Source organism: Hypanus sabinus, chromosome 18 (assembly GCF_030144855.1).
Source record: "Hypanus sabinus isolate sHypSab1 chromosome 18, sHypSab1.hap1, whole genome shotgun sequence".
Taxonomy (NCBI): Eukaryota; Metazoa; Chordata; class Chondrichthyes; order Myliobatiformes; family Dasyatidae; genus Hypanus; species Hypanus sabinus.
In genome coordinates this window covers 68,036,061-68,053,141 of record NC_082723.1, presented here as the reverse complement: position 1 = coordinate 68,053,141, position 17,081 = coordinate 68,036,061, and the positions used below count along the sequence as shown (strand labels likewise).

Below are 17,081 nucleotides of genomic sequence, written 5' to 3'. Positions count from 1 at the left end.
AGCTGTGGACTTAATCTAGCAGCTTCAGAAAAAATACTTAATATTATTTAGTGCTGAATGTTAATTTAATACAATGGTTAAGATTTGGAATGTCAAATCTGAAAGATGGTGACTATGGACTCAAGACTTCAAATAAGGTTTTGCTAAACAGTTGATGCATCATCATCATTATCATTAGGTGCCATGTCGTATGATGTGGGCAATCGTGGTCTCATGACCATGATTGTTCTTGGCAGATTTTTCTACAGAAGTGGTTTACCATCGCCGCCTTCTGGGCAGTCTTTACAAGACGGGTAACCCCAGCCATTATCAATATTCTTCAGAGATTGTCTGCCTGCTGTCAGTGGTCACCTAACCAGGACTTGTGATACGTACCGGATGCTCATACGACCATCCATCACCTGCTCCCTTGGCTTCATGACACCCTGATCAGGGGGGTGGGGGGGGAGGGCTAAGCAGGTGCAACACCTTGCCCAAGGGTGACCTGCAGGTTAGTGGAGGGAAGGAGTGCCTTACATCCCCTTTGGTAGAGACACCTCTCTATCCTGCCACCCAAGTTAATGTGTAAACAATTTTTTAAACCTGTATTTTTTGGGAGGAAAAGAGAAATAATGTGGGATTAATTGTTGTTCTACCAAAGAACTGACAGATTTTCCCCATGCTGTCTGCCTCGATCTATTAATAATCTATATTATTTATTTAGTTAATTACTGGCCTTTCGAGTCATGCTGACCAGCAATCCCCTGATTTAATCCTAGCCTAATCACAGGACAATTTTCAATGACAATTAACCTACCAATCGGTATGTCTTTGAACCATGGAAGGAAATCAGAACACTCAGAGGAAACCCTGAAGTCATGAAGAGAATGTATAAACTCCTTCGAGGCAGCGGAGCGAACTGAATCTGGGTCATCTGTACTGTGAAGCACTGTGGTACCATTACGCTCCCTTGCTGCCACATTTACCTACCAGAGTTTTCCAACTCCACTTTTGCTCCCCTCGCCAGCACAAACTGCCTGTCACCTTACACCCCAGCGATCACCACAGACTCCTGTCTCATCACTTCCCCCTTCTCCTTATTCTGGCCATCTTGCCTCTCTACCCCAGTCCTGTGCAGGATTTATTCCCTAAACAACGACAATTCCTTCCCTCCCCCTTGATCTGCCAAGTTCCTCCAGAACTTCCAGTTCCAGATTCCAGTATCTGCACTCTCGTCTCTCCATACACACAGATTTGATGGACTTAGATCAGTTGTTACTATGTCAAGATTCCAAGATCAAATCAGTATCAAATCAAATCAAGTTTAATTATCATTCAAATGTACATGGATACAACAGAATGAAATAGCGCTCTTCTGGGGCCAAGGTGCAAAACATACACAGCACATTCAAAATAGTGAGCAAAAACAAACATAGTCATGCAAAAAAAACACAAATATGTAGCCCAACACCCTGAGCAACATGTCCGGTAAATTGAAGGTACAGCTTCCAGCAGCTTGAGGTCTAATCCTCACTATAATTGAGTCCATGCAACTTCCCCACCACCTGTTGTGCCACCAAATAAGGGAAACGTGCCGGTGGCATCTTATATTATCGATTTCGAACAGGGTCTCGCGAACACAAGACAATCATCCACAGTTACACTGCATGCCACCTTAGTGCATCAACTCCAATGCCTTTCATTGCATTCAAACTGGAAACCAGAAATAGTTTGGGCTGCAGATCATAAAAACATAAACACAAGAGATTCAACAGATACTGGAAATCCAGAGTAATTCACACAAGGTGGAACTCCGCAGGGGAGGCAGCATCTATGGCAGGAATTTCCAAACTGCGGTCCACAGACCCCTCGGTTAACAGTAGGGGTCCAAGGCATTTGAAAAAAAAGGTTGACAGCTCCTGATCCATGGAAAGGAATAAAGAGTTGGTGTTTTGGGCCAAGACCCTTCAGTACATTTACATGAAATGCTGTCGTAGGAAAGCAGCATCCATTATCAGAGATACCCACCAACCAGCCATACTCTCTTTTCACTACTGCCATTAGGTAGAAGATACAGGAGCTTCAGCACTCACACCACCATATTAAAGAACAGTTACTATCCCTCAACCATCAGGTTCTTGAACAAAAGGGGATAATTACACTCATCTATTGAGATGCTCCCACATACAATGATACCACTTTAAGGACTCTTGTTATTTCATGCTCTCGTTACTTGTTGCTATTTATTTATATTTGCATTTGCACAGTTAGTGCCTTCTGGCTGATCTTTCATTGATCCTGTTATGCTTACTAATCTATAGAGTTATTGAGTATGCCTGCAGGAAAAATAATCTCAGGGTTGTATATGCACTCAGACAATAAAAATTTACTTACTTACTTAATCAGGACTGGGAAGTAAGGGGGAAGTAGCTAGAATAAAAAGGTGGAGGGAAGGGGGAAGTACAAGCTAGAAAGTGGTAGGTGAAGCCAGGTGAGGAGTGAGGTGAATGGGTGAGGGGAGTGTGGATAAGGAGAGATGCTGGGAGGTGATTGGCAGAGAAGGTAAAGGACTGGAGAAGGAAGAATCTGATAGGACAGGACAGAGGACCATGAGAGAAAGGAAATGAGGAGTACCAAAGGGAGGTGATAGGTAGGTGAGAAGAGAAGGGGCAAGAAGGAAGCCAGAAAGATCATAAAAGCAGCTTCTGTTTTTAAAACAGCGAAGTATAAAATGCAAATGCATTCTAAATTATAACAAAGCTGAAATCTGGTTTAGTTATGTTGCACAGTAAGCATTATTCATTACCACAAGTACATTTGATCCAAAGAGGCAGAATATTTACCTGTTGTGGAGGGTGTGCTTGTGACTGTTGAAGTTGTGCTGATGGCTGAGTTTGCATTGGTACGTGAAGAGGAGCTTGTACCTGCTGCTGGAGCTGAGACTGGAGCTGAGTCTGAGACTGAGACAAGGAAATGGGCTGCGGCTGGCTCTTGACCTGAAGGAGGTTCTGAGCCGGGGCCTGAGCCTGGAGGATGGACTGAGGCTGGAGCTGGGTTTCAACCATGTGCTGTTGTGCCAACTGAATGGCGGCTGGGATTGGGGTCAACGGTATAGACGTAGGTCTGGCAGGCAGCTGAGGTGGAGGTGTATGCAGGCTGGCAGCATTCTGCACCGGCGGCCCTTTGGAAGGATCGTACTGCTGTTGGCTTTGTTTCTGGCCCGTGAGCTGTATCGTCTGAGGAGTGGGCGGCATTCCACCTGCAGAGACGTTTAAGCACAAAGGACATGCAGTCAGTGATGCTTGTTCTTGTCTGAACTCATTCAACTACATCTAGTAAATGGTGAACAAATGCTATCAGCAAAATGTAAAAATATCCACACACAGTGCCAGGCTTTGAAACACCTCCTAACGTCGAAACTACATAATCATAGGCTCTAAAGAAGCAGAGGGAAGGAGGTTATGTAAGGTCTTCATAAAACAATGGTTAGGTAGTGGTAGCAGTTAGCTGTCCAATTCAGGATATAATGCCTTCAATAATCAATCAGAATCAGGTCTAATCTCACCGGCATATGCTGTGAAAATTGTCATACATAATAAAAAATCTATAAATTGCAATAAGTACACTATACAGTACTGTGCAAAAGTTTTAGGCACATATATATAGCTAGGATGCCTAAGACTTTTACACTATGTTGCATTTGTCAACGTGGAGCAAAGAGCAAGTTTATAAAGTGGAGGAAGCAAAGAATGTTGGGAACAACGAGGGTGGACCGCAGTGGGATAGAGAAGAAGTACCAGAAGAAGTAGCCACACCCATCACCGAGACTCCAGACAAGGCCATTTGATTCCAAACAATTGGTTTATTGATCATTACAGAATGCCTCCCTCCCCTCTCCCTTCCCCTTTTCCCAGTCATGATTTCCCTCTCCCTGCCTCCTTCCCACTCACAGCCCACAATAGAAACCCATATCAGCTTCAGGTTTATCATCACTCACATGTCATGAAATTTTCTTTTTTTTTGTGGGAGCAGTATAGTGTAATACATAAAAGTCTTTAGGGACCCAGTATATCTGTCTATGATTTATGTACAGTACTGTATTTATGAAAAATAAATTAAGTAAGTAGCACAAATCAAAGGACTACACTAATCAAGTAGGACTAATCAAAATAGGACATACATGGTAAACGGTAGCGCATTGAGGAATGCAGTGATCTAGGAATAATGGTGCATAGTTCCCTGAAGGTGGAATCTCATGTGGATAGGGTGGTGAAGAAAGCTTTTGGTATGTTGGCCTTTATAAATCAGAGCATTGAGTATAGGAGTTGGGATGTAATGTTAAAATTGTACAAGACATTGGTGAGGCCAAATTTGTATTGTGTACAGTTCTGGTCACCGAATTATAGGAAATATGCCAACAAAATAGAGTGAGTACAGAGGAGATTTACTAGAATGTTACCTGGGTTTCAGCACCTAAGTTACAGAGAAAAGTTGAACAAGTTAGGTCTTTATTCTTTGGAGCGTAGAAGGTTGAGGGGGGACTTGATAGAGGTATTTAAAATTATGAGGGGGATAGACATGGATAGGCTTTTTCCATTGAGAGTAGGGGAGATTCAAACAAGAGGACATGAGTTAAGAGTTAAGGGGCAAAAGTTTAGGGGTAACACGAGGGGGAACTTCTTTACTCAGAGAGTGGTAGCTGTGTGGAACGAGCTTCCACTAGAAGTGGTAGAGGCAGGTTCAATTTTGTCATTTAAAAAAAAATTGGACAAGCATATAGACAGGAATGGAGGGTTATGGGCTGAGTTCAGGTAGGTGGGACTAGGTGAGAGTAATCGTTTGGCACAGACTAGAAGGGCCAAGATGGCCTGTCTCCATGTTGTAATTGTTACATGGTTATAAAAGGATTAAAAAAAAAGAGATCATGTTCATATCCATTCAGAAATCTGATTGCATTGGGGAAAAAGCTGGTCCTAAAACACTGAGTGTGTGTCTTCAGGCTCCTGTCCCATGGTAGCAAAAGAGGGAATGCCCTGGATAGGCGTCCTTGATAATGGATGTCCCCTTTTTATGGCATTGCCTTTTGAAGCTGTCCTCAATGTTGGGGGTGGGGGGGAAGGGGTTAGTATCCATGATGGAGCTGAGGTTTTAGAGCAAGTGCATACATTTACTAGGATTGAAGGAGTTTAGTGATATGTATAGATTGGACAGTTGATGTTTCAGGCAGAGACTTTTCTTCAGTCCTGAATAAGGGTCTCGGCCTGAAACATTGACTCTTTATTCACTTTCATTGCTGTTGCCTGACCTGTTGAGTTCCGCCAGCACTTTGTGTGTTGCTTTCGATTTACAGCATCTGAAGATTTTCTAATATTTATGACTTTAAGGTAATTGGAGGAAAGCTCTTTGTAATGCCCTGATTAAGATTTCCACTGCTATGCTGTGAGGCATTTTATTTTAGCAGTTTTATGCAAAAGCAGTGTGTGTGTCCTGCTGGTGAGAGTGTTTTGGTTTCAGCTAAAGGAACCACGCTGTCCAACGTAGGAATATTATGTCAGCCAATCAGGATGGTGGGATGGAGAACAGGTTCTTGAGAGAGTTGGGTGGAAAGAGATTACTGATGGACAGTAGTTAGGTTTGTGGTCTTTTGGTGGGAGATGCAAAGAGGAGCAGATCAGGGAAGAAGCCTGTAGAATCCTATCCAAAGGGGAGAACTGAATGCAAGGAGTAGTTCATGGGACGAAGTAGTCCAAGAAGGGAAGTTCTATCTGTGATTGGTGATGAAAATTCAGCACCCTGAGTAAAGTGGTACACCCAATCACTACAGAAATGAGCACCAACGTTGCTCATGAGCACCAAAGTGCTCATTTAGACTGGTTCAACTGTAATGGGCATTTCTTTTTTTAATTAACTGTTTGATAAAGCACTTCATTTATAATTTTATGCTGGTGCATGATCTGATATTTCATGGCAACTGCTAATTGTGTTTGGGCAGTATATACACAGCATTCGCTCAAATTGAGGTTCCTTTAATTGGAATTCCCAACATTCTTGTTTGGTTGAACCCCAAATCATTAACACAATAGAAAAGAAGGACATTAGCCTGGAGGATGTGGAATTGATATGGGTAGAGCTGCATAACACTACGGGGCAGAAAACGCTGGTGGGAGTTGTGTACAGGCCACCTAACAGTAGTAGTGAGGTTGGGGATAGCATTAGACAGGGAATTAGAAATGCGTGCAATAAAGGAACAGTAGTTATAATGGGTGACTTCAATCTAAATATAGATTGGGTGAACCAAATTGGTAAGGGTGCTGAGGAAGAGGATTTCTTGGAATGTATGCGGGATGGTTTTCTGAACCAACATGTCAAGGAATCAACTAGAGAGCAGGCCATTCTAGATTGGGTATTGAGCAATGAGGAAGGGTTAGTTAGCAATCTTGTCGTGCGAGGCCCCTTGGGTAAGAGTGACCATAATATGGTGGAATTCTTCATTAAGATGGAGAGTGACATAGTTAATTCAGAAAAAAAGATTCTGAACTTAAAGAAGGGTAACTTTGAAGGTATGAGACGTGAATTAGCTAAGATAGACTGGCAAATGATACTTAAAGAGTTGACGGTGGATATGCAATGGCAAGCATTTAAAGATCGCATGGATGAACTACAACAATTGTTCATCCCAGTTTGGCAAAAGAATAAACCAGGGAAGGTAGTGCACCCGTGGCTGACAAGGGAAATTAGGGATAGTATCAAGTCCAAAGAAGAAACATATAAATTAGCAAAAAAAAGCGGCACACCTGAGGACTGGGAGAAATTCAGAGACCAGCAGAGGAGGACAAAGGGCTTAATTAGGAAATGGAAAAAAGATTATGAGAGAAAGCTGGCAGGGAACATAAAAACTGACTGTAAAAGCTTTTATAGATATGTGAAAAGAAAAAGATTGGTCAAGACAAATGTAGGTCCTTTACAGTCAGAAACAGGTGAATTGATCATAGGGAACAAAGACATAGCAGACCAATTGAATAACTACTTTGGTTCTGTCTTCACTAAGGAGGACATAAATAATCTTCCAGAAATAGTAAGGGACCGAGGGTCTAGTGAGATGGGGGAATTGAAGGAAATACATGTTAGTAGGGAAGTGGTGTTAGGTAAATTGAAGGGATTAAAGGCAGATAAATCCCCAGGACCAGATGGTCTGTATCCCAGAGTGCTTAAGGAAGAAGCCCAAGAAATAGTGGATGCATCGGTGATAATTTTTCAAAACTCCTTAGATTCTGGATTAGTACCTGAGGATTGGAGGGTGGCTAATGTAACCCCGCTTATTAAAAAAGGAGGGAGAGAGAAACCGGGGAATTATAGACCGGTTAGTCTGACATCGGTGGTGGGGAAAATGCTAGAGTCGGTTATCAAAGATGTGATAACAGCACATTTGGAAAGAGATGAAATCATCGGACAAAGTCAGCACGGATTTGTGAAAGGAAAATCATGTCTGATGAATCTGATAGAATTTTTTGAAGATGTAACTAGTAGAGTGGATAGGGGAGAGCCAGTGGATGTGGTATATTTAGATTTTCAAAAGGCTTTTGACAAGGTCCCACACAGGAGATTATTGTGCAAACTTAAAGCACATGGTATTGGGGGTATGGTATTGATATGGATAGAGAATTGGTTGGCAGACAGGAAGCAAAGAGTGGCAGTAAACGGGACCTTTTCAGAATGGCAGGCAGTGAGTAGTGGGGTACTGCAAGGCGCAGTGCTGGGACCCCAGTTGTTTACAATATATATTAATGATTTAGACGAGGGAATTAAAATGCAGCATCTCCAAGTTTGCAGATGATACAAAGCTGGGCAGCGGTGTTAGCTGTGAGGAGGATGCAGGGTGACCTGGATAGGTTAGGTGAGTGGGCAAATTCATGGCAGATGCAATTTAATGTGGATAAATGTGAGGTTATCCACTTTGGTTGCAAGAACAGGAAAACAGATTATTATCTGAACGGTGGCCGATTAGGAAAAGGGGAGGTGCAACGAGACCTGGGTGTCATTGTACACCAGTCATTGAAAGTGGCCATGCAGGTACAGCAGGTGGTGAAAAAGGCAAATGGTATGTTGGCATTCATAGCAAAAGGATTTGAGTACAGGAGCAGGGAGGTTCTACTGCAGTTGTACAAGGCCTTGGTGAGACCGCACCTAGAATATTGTGTGCAGTTTTGGTCCCCTAATCTGAGGAAAGACATTCTTGCCATAGAGGGAGTACAGAGAAGGCTCATCAGATTGATTCCTGGGATGACAGGACTTTCAAATGAAGAAAGACTGGATCGACTAGACTTATACTCACTGGAATTTAGAAGATTGAGGGGGGATCTTATTGAAACGTTTAAAATTCCAAAGGGATTGGACAGGCTAGATGCAGGAAGATTGTTTCCGATGTTGGGGAAGTCCAGAACGAGGGGTCACAGTTTAAGGATAAAGGGGAAGCCTTTTAGGACCGAGATGAGGAAAAACTTCTTCACACAGAGAGTGGTGAATCTGAGGAATTCTCTGCCACAGGAAACAGTTGAGGCCAGTTCATTGGCTATATTTAACAGGAAGTTAGATATGGCCCTTGTGGCTAAAGGGATCAGGGGTATGGAGAGAAAGCAGGTACAGGGTTCTGAGTTGGATGATCAGCCATGATCATACTGAATGGCAGTCCAGGCTCAAAGGGCCAAATGGCCTACTCCTGCACCTATTTTCTATGTTCCTATACCAACTCTAGACATATATTGTTTAGAAATGTGGTCTGCTCACCGCGAGTCATGGAGCTGTTAGAAGGGTTAGCTAACGAGCTAAGCTGGCATATGAACTCTGGTGAGAGCATTACATCATTTTTACACAGACATTGGTGAGTGAGTAGAATGTGCTGCCGAGGGTGGTGGTAGAGGCAGATAAATTAGAGGCATTTAAGAAACTCTTAGAAAGGCACATGGATGATAGAAAAACAGAGGACAATATAGGAGGGAAAAGTTAGATTGATCTTGGAGTAGGTTAAGAGGTCAGCACATCATCATGGACCAAATGGCCTGTAATGTGCTATACTGTTCTAAATGTTCTAAATGAAAGAAATATTCCCATGGCATGTGAGCCAGTAACCAGACATACAAATTCACAATGATTAACTAAAGAACAAGTAAACTGACTAGGATAGTTTGTAGTTAGCATTAATAATCTGGAAAACACAAGCAGACAAGGGGGATGGAAACACGTTCTTCAGTAATGGTATAAAGCCGGTATTCCTAACTGGAGTCCAGGAGCCCCACAGTTAATGGTAAATGGCATAAAAAAGGTTGGAAACCCTCCTGTGAAGTAAATTGGAGATACTGCAGATCTGCACGGAAAAGGTCAGAGATACAGAACTAATTTCTCTCAGGATTCATCATTGGCAGAACATTCTTCTTCAACACTGAACATGCTGATTCTCTGTAAAGTCACACTGAAAGAAAAGTCATAAAATTCCAAGCAGTTCAACGGTATAAACCAACTTTTAAATCCAAATGACCGGCAGTAAACAGACCCTTTTCAGCACATCGGAAAAGGCAAGACTCCTTGGTAGAATTTCCATTCTGTAAGTCAGCAATTGATTTCCTGGCAGTCTTTGACAGTTTTTCTCTAAAATGAACAGTACTGACACCACTGCGACCTACTCCATACACCGCAGGAGGATAAGATGCTACCAAAGCATATTTATAGATCACACTTTGAAACGTTCAACAGAGCACGATGCCATGCTGCAGAGAGAAACGCACACATTTGTTAAATCAGACCAGGAGTTTATTAGTGAATAATTCAAGAAACAGAAAATTCCCAGACAATTTAAACAATGCAACAAAATTGCTTTATTGAGTTTACTGGCAACTGTGAACTGGCAAACACAGATCAGACCCTGTCAGAAATCTCCCACATTCCCTTCAATGCCAGTACCAAACATGCAGCATTCAGAGGTCTGTGGAAAAAGAAGAGTTGCCAGTGGCCCTGTTAGCTTAATTCATGGAACTATATAATACACAATATATTCACCATGCAATAAATCCTCAAATGCCCAGGTTGAATCCCATGAGGAGGATTAAAAGAAAATAAATTCACATCAGTAAAGGCTAAGAAAATTTATGTTAAAGTTATGTTTATCTTTTGGGTTTTTAGCTGCAACCATGCCATTCAGAGAGGAAGCTGAACAGAAGGGAAAGATTTTCCAGGGCAAAGGAAAGAAGTCAGCGGAATTTGACTGGTGGGATTTTGTGTAGAGCGAGTACAGAAGCAAGGGACCAAATGCCACGCTCCCTTCAGGATACCATCCACACTGTCCATGGGCTGTTTGTCCCACTCCCATCAGGGAGAAGGCTACATAGCATCCACACCAGGACCACCAGATTCAAAAACAGGTTACTTTCCCCAAGCAGTAAGGCTGATCAACACTTCCACCCACTAATTTACCCTTCCACACAACCCTCCCAACACCACTACTTTACCATTTCTGGTCCGTCACCTTATGTACAGACACCTGTACCTATTGTCACTTTATGGACATATAATCAATCTATGCATGCAAGCTAACTTATGTATTTATATTTATTGTATTTTTATTACTAATATGTTCTTTATCTTATCAACCAGATCCAGAGTAAGAATTATTTTGTTCTCCTTTACACTTGAGTAGAGGAAATGAAATTAAACAAACTTGATTCAGTAAAATTACTTTAGAAGTTTATATATTTTTTTTATTTTATTTACTTACTGAGCACTGAACAGTCCCCTCCATTTTTTTCAGCCACACTGCCCAGCAATCCCCAATTTAACCCTAGCCTAATCAAATAGCCAATATGTCTTTGGACTGTGGGCGGAAACCAGAGCACCTGGAGAAACCCCACAGTCATGGGGAGAACATACAAACTCCTTGCAAGCAATGGTGAGATGTAGGTAGTGATCACAAGAGATCTGTTAAAGGATCATGAAGGAAATGCTTGGGAACATTAAGCTGATGCAAGTCAATAGTCGTAGAACAAGTACTACATTGCACATGATGCTAGAAACTGGACCACACATTATTCATTTTCATCTATAAATCCAGTTACCCGACAGTAAACCGGACCGGACTTTTCCATGCACTTTCTTTTTTTTACCAAGTTTGACTTTTTCCAACACCAGACACGTACTCAATGAGAATAATATTCACACAATTTCATTTTGTCCTTGCTGCAACTTACAAACCATAAGGAATAATCTTCCTAGAACTAGCAGCACACTGCTCTGTATGGCTGCTTTACCTCACTGTTATAAGGGATGCTCAGTGGACAGCAGGTGATCCAACACAACTTCATAACTGGTCACAGGTTGTTAAAACACTTTCCAATATCCCGAGTGCTGAATTGGCATTTCTTCCAACATCACAGTCTATCCACATTGAACCATATGACATAGGAGCAGAATTGGGCCATTTGGCCCATCAAGTCTGCTCCAACATCTCATCATGGCCAAATTATTATCCCTCTCAACCCGATTCTCCTGCCTTCTCCCCGTAACCTTTGACAACCTTACTAATCAAGAACCTATCAACTTGCTGGGTTGAGATACAGCTCTACCAAAGGTGATGTAAGGTGCTCCTTCCTTCCACTAGCCTGCCGGTCACCCTTGGGCAAGGTGTAACACCTGCTTATCCTCCGATTAGGATCACATGAAGCCATGGGAGTAGGTGATGCATATCACAAATCATGGTCATGAGACCATGAACACTCACGCCATACCACACGGCACGAACGATGACGACAATGATCAACCTCCACTTATGGCAGTGACTAGCCACTCAATGTAGGATGAGGCAGAGACTTACTGATCTGCAAGGAGCATTGTTCAACAGGTTCTTCAGATGTCACATCTCACCCAGTAAATCTGATAGACAAATTATTTGTAAGCTGGAGCTTCTGAAGGCAGTTATCGACAGGGAATGTGGCATCCTGTGAGAAGACCTTGGCCAAGCTTTCACGCCTGGACTGGCCTTTCCATCCAGATCATGTTCAATCTGCTCATCATACGATTACTTTACGCAGCTGCCACTCAGCATCAGAGAGATCACCCAGGCCCTTTCTTCATGAAGGGACATCTTCCTCTCATTTGATTTCAGCAAGGACCCCATTAGGATGGGGAGGTAATAGTACTGTTGACCATCCGGAAGCCAATGACTGCTGTCATGCATCCACAAGGGCGGCCATTTACTACTGCAACTTCTCCACAACTACAAGGGTTCCCACTCCCCAAATGTGCAGATTATTATAGATCCTGATGGCCCCTGTTAGAAAAATGCCAAGTTTTCAGGTTTTACCCTGAAACAGAGAAAACATCCTCAGAGACAGAAAGCTGCCAGATATTTTCCACGGCCAGAGGTCTTGGATCCTGACTGACTTGATACTTCTCTCTCTCAAAATTTCAGTATGTATACATTACACAGCCTTGGGATTTATTTCCTTACAGGCAGCCACGAAACAAAGAAACACAAAAGAAGCCATGAAAAAAGACCATCAAACACCAATGTGCAGACAGAAAAAAAAACTATACATGCCAACAATAAATGCAAGACTACAGCAATCTGAACCAAAAAGGGAGCCCATCCACAGACCCCTACTTCAGCACAGAGTCTAGTAAACGTCTCCTGACACCAACTTGCAAGTTTACCACAGTTGCTGAGTGCCAGCAAAAGGGTTAGACACAGGACAGTACGTGCCTGAGAATGAGAGTCCAGTACCTGCAAAATACAGAGGCATCCTGCAATACACACTCAGCAGCTGCAGATATTTTACCATTGTGTGCTGTATGCTGCCCATCCCAACAATCAGAAAAAAGGAGTTAGGAGTTTTTTCCCGTTGGGTGGTTCCAGGGCATGCATGTTTTTTATGTGATTGTATTCATCACTGCCATTTTTGATAATCCCGTATTGGTATGTGTTCTGCACATGTATAAAGTAAATTAGAATAAAATTATTGTATGGCAATTAAACGGATTAATGTAATAAGTTGGAACGTACGTGGTTGGAATCATCCTATTAAACGAAAAAAGACTTTTAAAATTATTAATCGATTCCAACCTGATATAATTTTTGCTCAGGTGATGCATATCAGGGCGGGAGATCAAAATAGGTTTTTTGGATGGTGGAATGGATTACAGCTCCATGCTACTTCTCAGAGTAAAACTAAAGGTGTATCTATCTTTATTAAATCTAATATATTTACTCGAGGATATTGAATCAGATTATAATAGTAGATTTTTAATTGTTAAAGGAATGATTTGTAATAGAAAGGTTGTTTTGGTCAATTTGTATGGTCCTAATTTAGATGATTCTTCTTTTTTTAAAAAAGTATTTGTTTTATTGCCGGATTTAAATGAATATATGTTGATAATGGGTGGGGATTTTAACTGTTGTTTAAATCCTATGATTGACAAGAGCTCAACTAATCAGCGACTTCCAAATCATTCTGCATCAGTTATTAACTCCTCTTTGACTGATTTTGGGTTGATCGAATTATGGAGGCACTTGCACCCTTATAACAGAGAATATTCCTTTTTTTCGCATGTCTATAAAATATACTCGAGGACTGATTATATTTTAATTGATCTCTGCCTTTTGCCTAATGTTAAAAACTGTGAATATGACACTATTGCTATATCTGATCATGTGCCTTTGAGTTTGTCCTTTGAATTTGATGATGTCATTTTTGCCCGTCCACCATGGTGTATGTTAGACTTTATTGTAAAACTCTGATTTTATCAGTTTTATTGAAAGCCAGATAAAAGAATTCTTTCTTTTTAAAGATTTACCATATATTCCGGAGTATAAGTCAACCCCCCATTTTCAAGGTTAAAAAAGTGCCTTTTTCATGTTACCTTTGTATAAGCCGACCCCTTTTGTAGAGGTTTTTGACTTAACCAGAAAAGATCACAAGATCTCACATGCCAGTACTCAGCTTTGACGGATCCGGAACCAGGAAATTTTGTGAACCAGTACCTGGTAAGAAAACAGGCCTACACATTGTAGAGCGTTATAAGCAACTTCTTAATAAATAAGTCAGGGAGGGAAATCTTGGATTAGGTCTCCAATGGTAAAGAATCCTCAGAACTGTAATCCCCGTGAAACTATCTAGCGCCCATCGGAATCTCGTTAAAACATAACACAGGTTGGCGGGATCAATACGTCTACTCAGTATTGAGTTTGCGACCGCCATGTACAAAAGATTAAAACTAATGCGATGCGATACTGGCATCAGTTGATCTTGCTAAAGGAAATAATTCTACAGCTGCTAAGAAGTTTAGCGTAAACGAGAGAGAGTGGAGAAAAGCAGAGAACATGCTGAGGGAAATGCTAAAGACAAAATGTGCAAACTACAGGAAAACATGCCAGTGGCCAGAACTGGAAGAAAAAGTTTTAGAGTGGGTGAATTTTCAGTGATCGTCACGATACATTGAAATGGGATGAAAAACACCATGAAGTCAGCGAAAATTTCAAAGCTACGCTAAGCTGGTGCACCCAATTTATGAATAGATGTGATCTTGTGTTGAGACAAAAAAAACAAAGATTGCTCAGAAAATTCCCAGGGGGTGTTGTTTACGTTCAAGAACGCTGCCGGATGGACAAAGCCAGTTGCTTGAAGTGGGTTAAAGAGGTGTGGCATCGACATCCCGAAGGTTTCAGGAAGGAAAAGTCACTACTTTGGGACATCTTCAAAGCACACTTGTCAGGTGAGACAAAAGCAGCACTGAAAGCTGAAAATACGGACATTGCAATCATCCCCGGTGGTTTGATCTCCGTGCTCCAGCCACTAGATGTGAGTTTAAGCAAATCATTCAAAGAATTCATGCGACGACAGTGGAACGAATTTGACTCAAAAACAGCCAATAAATATGACCTGTCTTCCATGTATTCGTTTTTCCAAAGTTGGCACCCTCTGTATAAGCCGATCCCCTAATTTTATGACCAAAATTTAGGGCCAATTTCTCGGCTTATACACCGGAATTTACGGTAGGAGGTATGTCCAAATTAATTATATGTGATATATTCAAAGCATTTTTACGTGGTTAGATTATTTCTTATTCAGCTAAACTTAAAAAACAGACTAAAGCAGAATTAGATAAAATTTTAAAACAAATGAAAGATTTAGATAATATTTATGCCACTTCTAATATTGACTTATTTAAAAAAAGGGTGGAACTTCAATCACAATATAACCTATTATTAACTCATCCAATTGAAGGTTATCTACTTAAGTTAAAGAGCCAATTTTATATGTTTAGAGATAAAAATAATAAACTACTTGCATCTCAATTAAAATTGGCTGGAGCCAAAAGACAAATTAAATTCGTAGAAAGGATGGTACCCTGGATCGGGAATATGAAGAAATTAATAAGATTTCTCAAGATTTTAATACTGAACTTTATAAATCTCAATGTCCAGTAGATTCTTCTGAAATGAATGCTTTTTTATGAAAGATTGCTTTTCCTAAAATTTCTGCTGAGGATCAAAAAACTCTTGATGCCCAAATTACTGAATCCGAAACTCATAAAGATATTTTTCAAATGCAATCTGGTAAGGCCCCAGGACTTAGAATTTTATAAAAAATTTGGAAAATTGCTTTCTCCATATATGTTGGAGATGTTTAAAGATTCTTTTGTGAAAAGTGACTTACCCTCTACTTTTTACGAGGCTTCTATTTCTTTAATTCTCAAAAAGGATAAAGATCCTACTTATTGTGCCTCATACAGACCTAGTTCATTATTGAATGTTGATGCTAAGATTCTCTCAAAGATAATGGCCAATCGGTTGGAGAGTATTTTGGGTAAAATCATTTTTAAAGATCAAACAGGCTTTATAAAGGGTCATTATTCTTTTTCAAATGTTTGGAGACCATTTAACATTATATATTTGCCCTCTTCTAAAACTCCACAATGTGTTGTATCTTTGGATGCTGAAAAAGCATTTGATCCGAGTTGAATGGAAATATGTATTTAATGTTTTAGAAAAATTTGGTTTTGGTATTAATTTTAATAATTGGATTAAAATGATATATAAAACTCCTATTGCTACTGTTGTCACTAATAACTGTAGGTCTCCTTTTTTCAGCTATCACGGAGGACAAGACAAGGTTGTCCATTAAGTCCTTTGTTATTTAATATTAGAACCCCTTGCTATTGCTCTTCGTGAAGCTAAAAATATTCATGGGATTTTTGTGAATGAGACCATGCACAGCAGGATTCAGGAGAGTGGTCCCAACATCTAAAACAGGTTCAATACCGCCCCCTGCTGACCGGGAGTGTGAAGAGGATTCAGGAGAGTGGTCCCAACATCTAAAACAGGTTCAATACATCGCTCTTTACGCTGATGATTTATTGGTATATATATCTAAGCCTGAAGAATCTATTCCTGCTTTGCTAAAATTATTTGACAAATTTGGAAATTTTCCAGGATATAAATTTTAGTAAAAGTGAATTACTTCCTTTAAATGAATCTGTCTCTATATATGATAATATTCCTTTCAAAGTTACTGATTCTTCTAGATATTTAGGTGTCATAATTACTAAAAAATATAAGTATCTTTATAAAGCTAATTTTCCACCTTTAGTGGACTCTATGAAGTACTCATTTAGTAGATGGAGCCCACTTACATTTTCACTTGTTGGTCGTATTCATGTAATTAAAATGAAGATTTTGCCAAAATTTTTATATCTATTTCAGAATATTCTTGTTTTTTTGACTAAGAAGTTTTTTGATCAGATTGATTCTATTATTCTATCTTTTATTTGAGATAATAAAAGACCAAGAATTAGTAACTGTCATTTACAAAAGTTGAAAAGGGATGGAGGTCTCGCTTTGCCTAATCTAAGAATATATTATTGGGCTGTTAATTTGCGATATATGTCCTTTTGGTTATATTGGGGTGATAGAAACGATTGGCCAATTTGGGTAGATCTGGAACTGAGAGCTGTGAAACAGTTTTATTTAACTTCATTATTAGGAGTTGCTCTACCTATACAATTAGCTAAAGTTGCTAATTTAAACCTATATCCTGTGGTTAAGCACTCTACAAATTTGA

General features: G+C 40.4%; 1 protein-coding gene across 13 annotated transcripts in view; it reads right to left on the bottom strand.

Moving 5' to 3' along the window:
- ep400 (E1A binding protein p400) overlaps positions 1-17,081 on the bottom strand; it is a 217,800-nt gene that overhangs the window by 147,734 nt on the left and 52,985 nt on the right. For all 13 annotated transcript variants that reach the window (XM_059994609.1, XM_059994601.1, XM_059994605.1 and 10 more), the window contains one exon: positions 2,823-3,238. In XM_059994609.1, the coding sequence (XP_059850592.1) occupies positions 2,823-3,238 (416 nt within the window). The remainder of the gene's footprint in view (positions 1-2,822; positions 3,239-17,081) is intronic.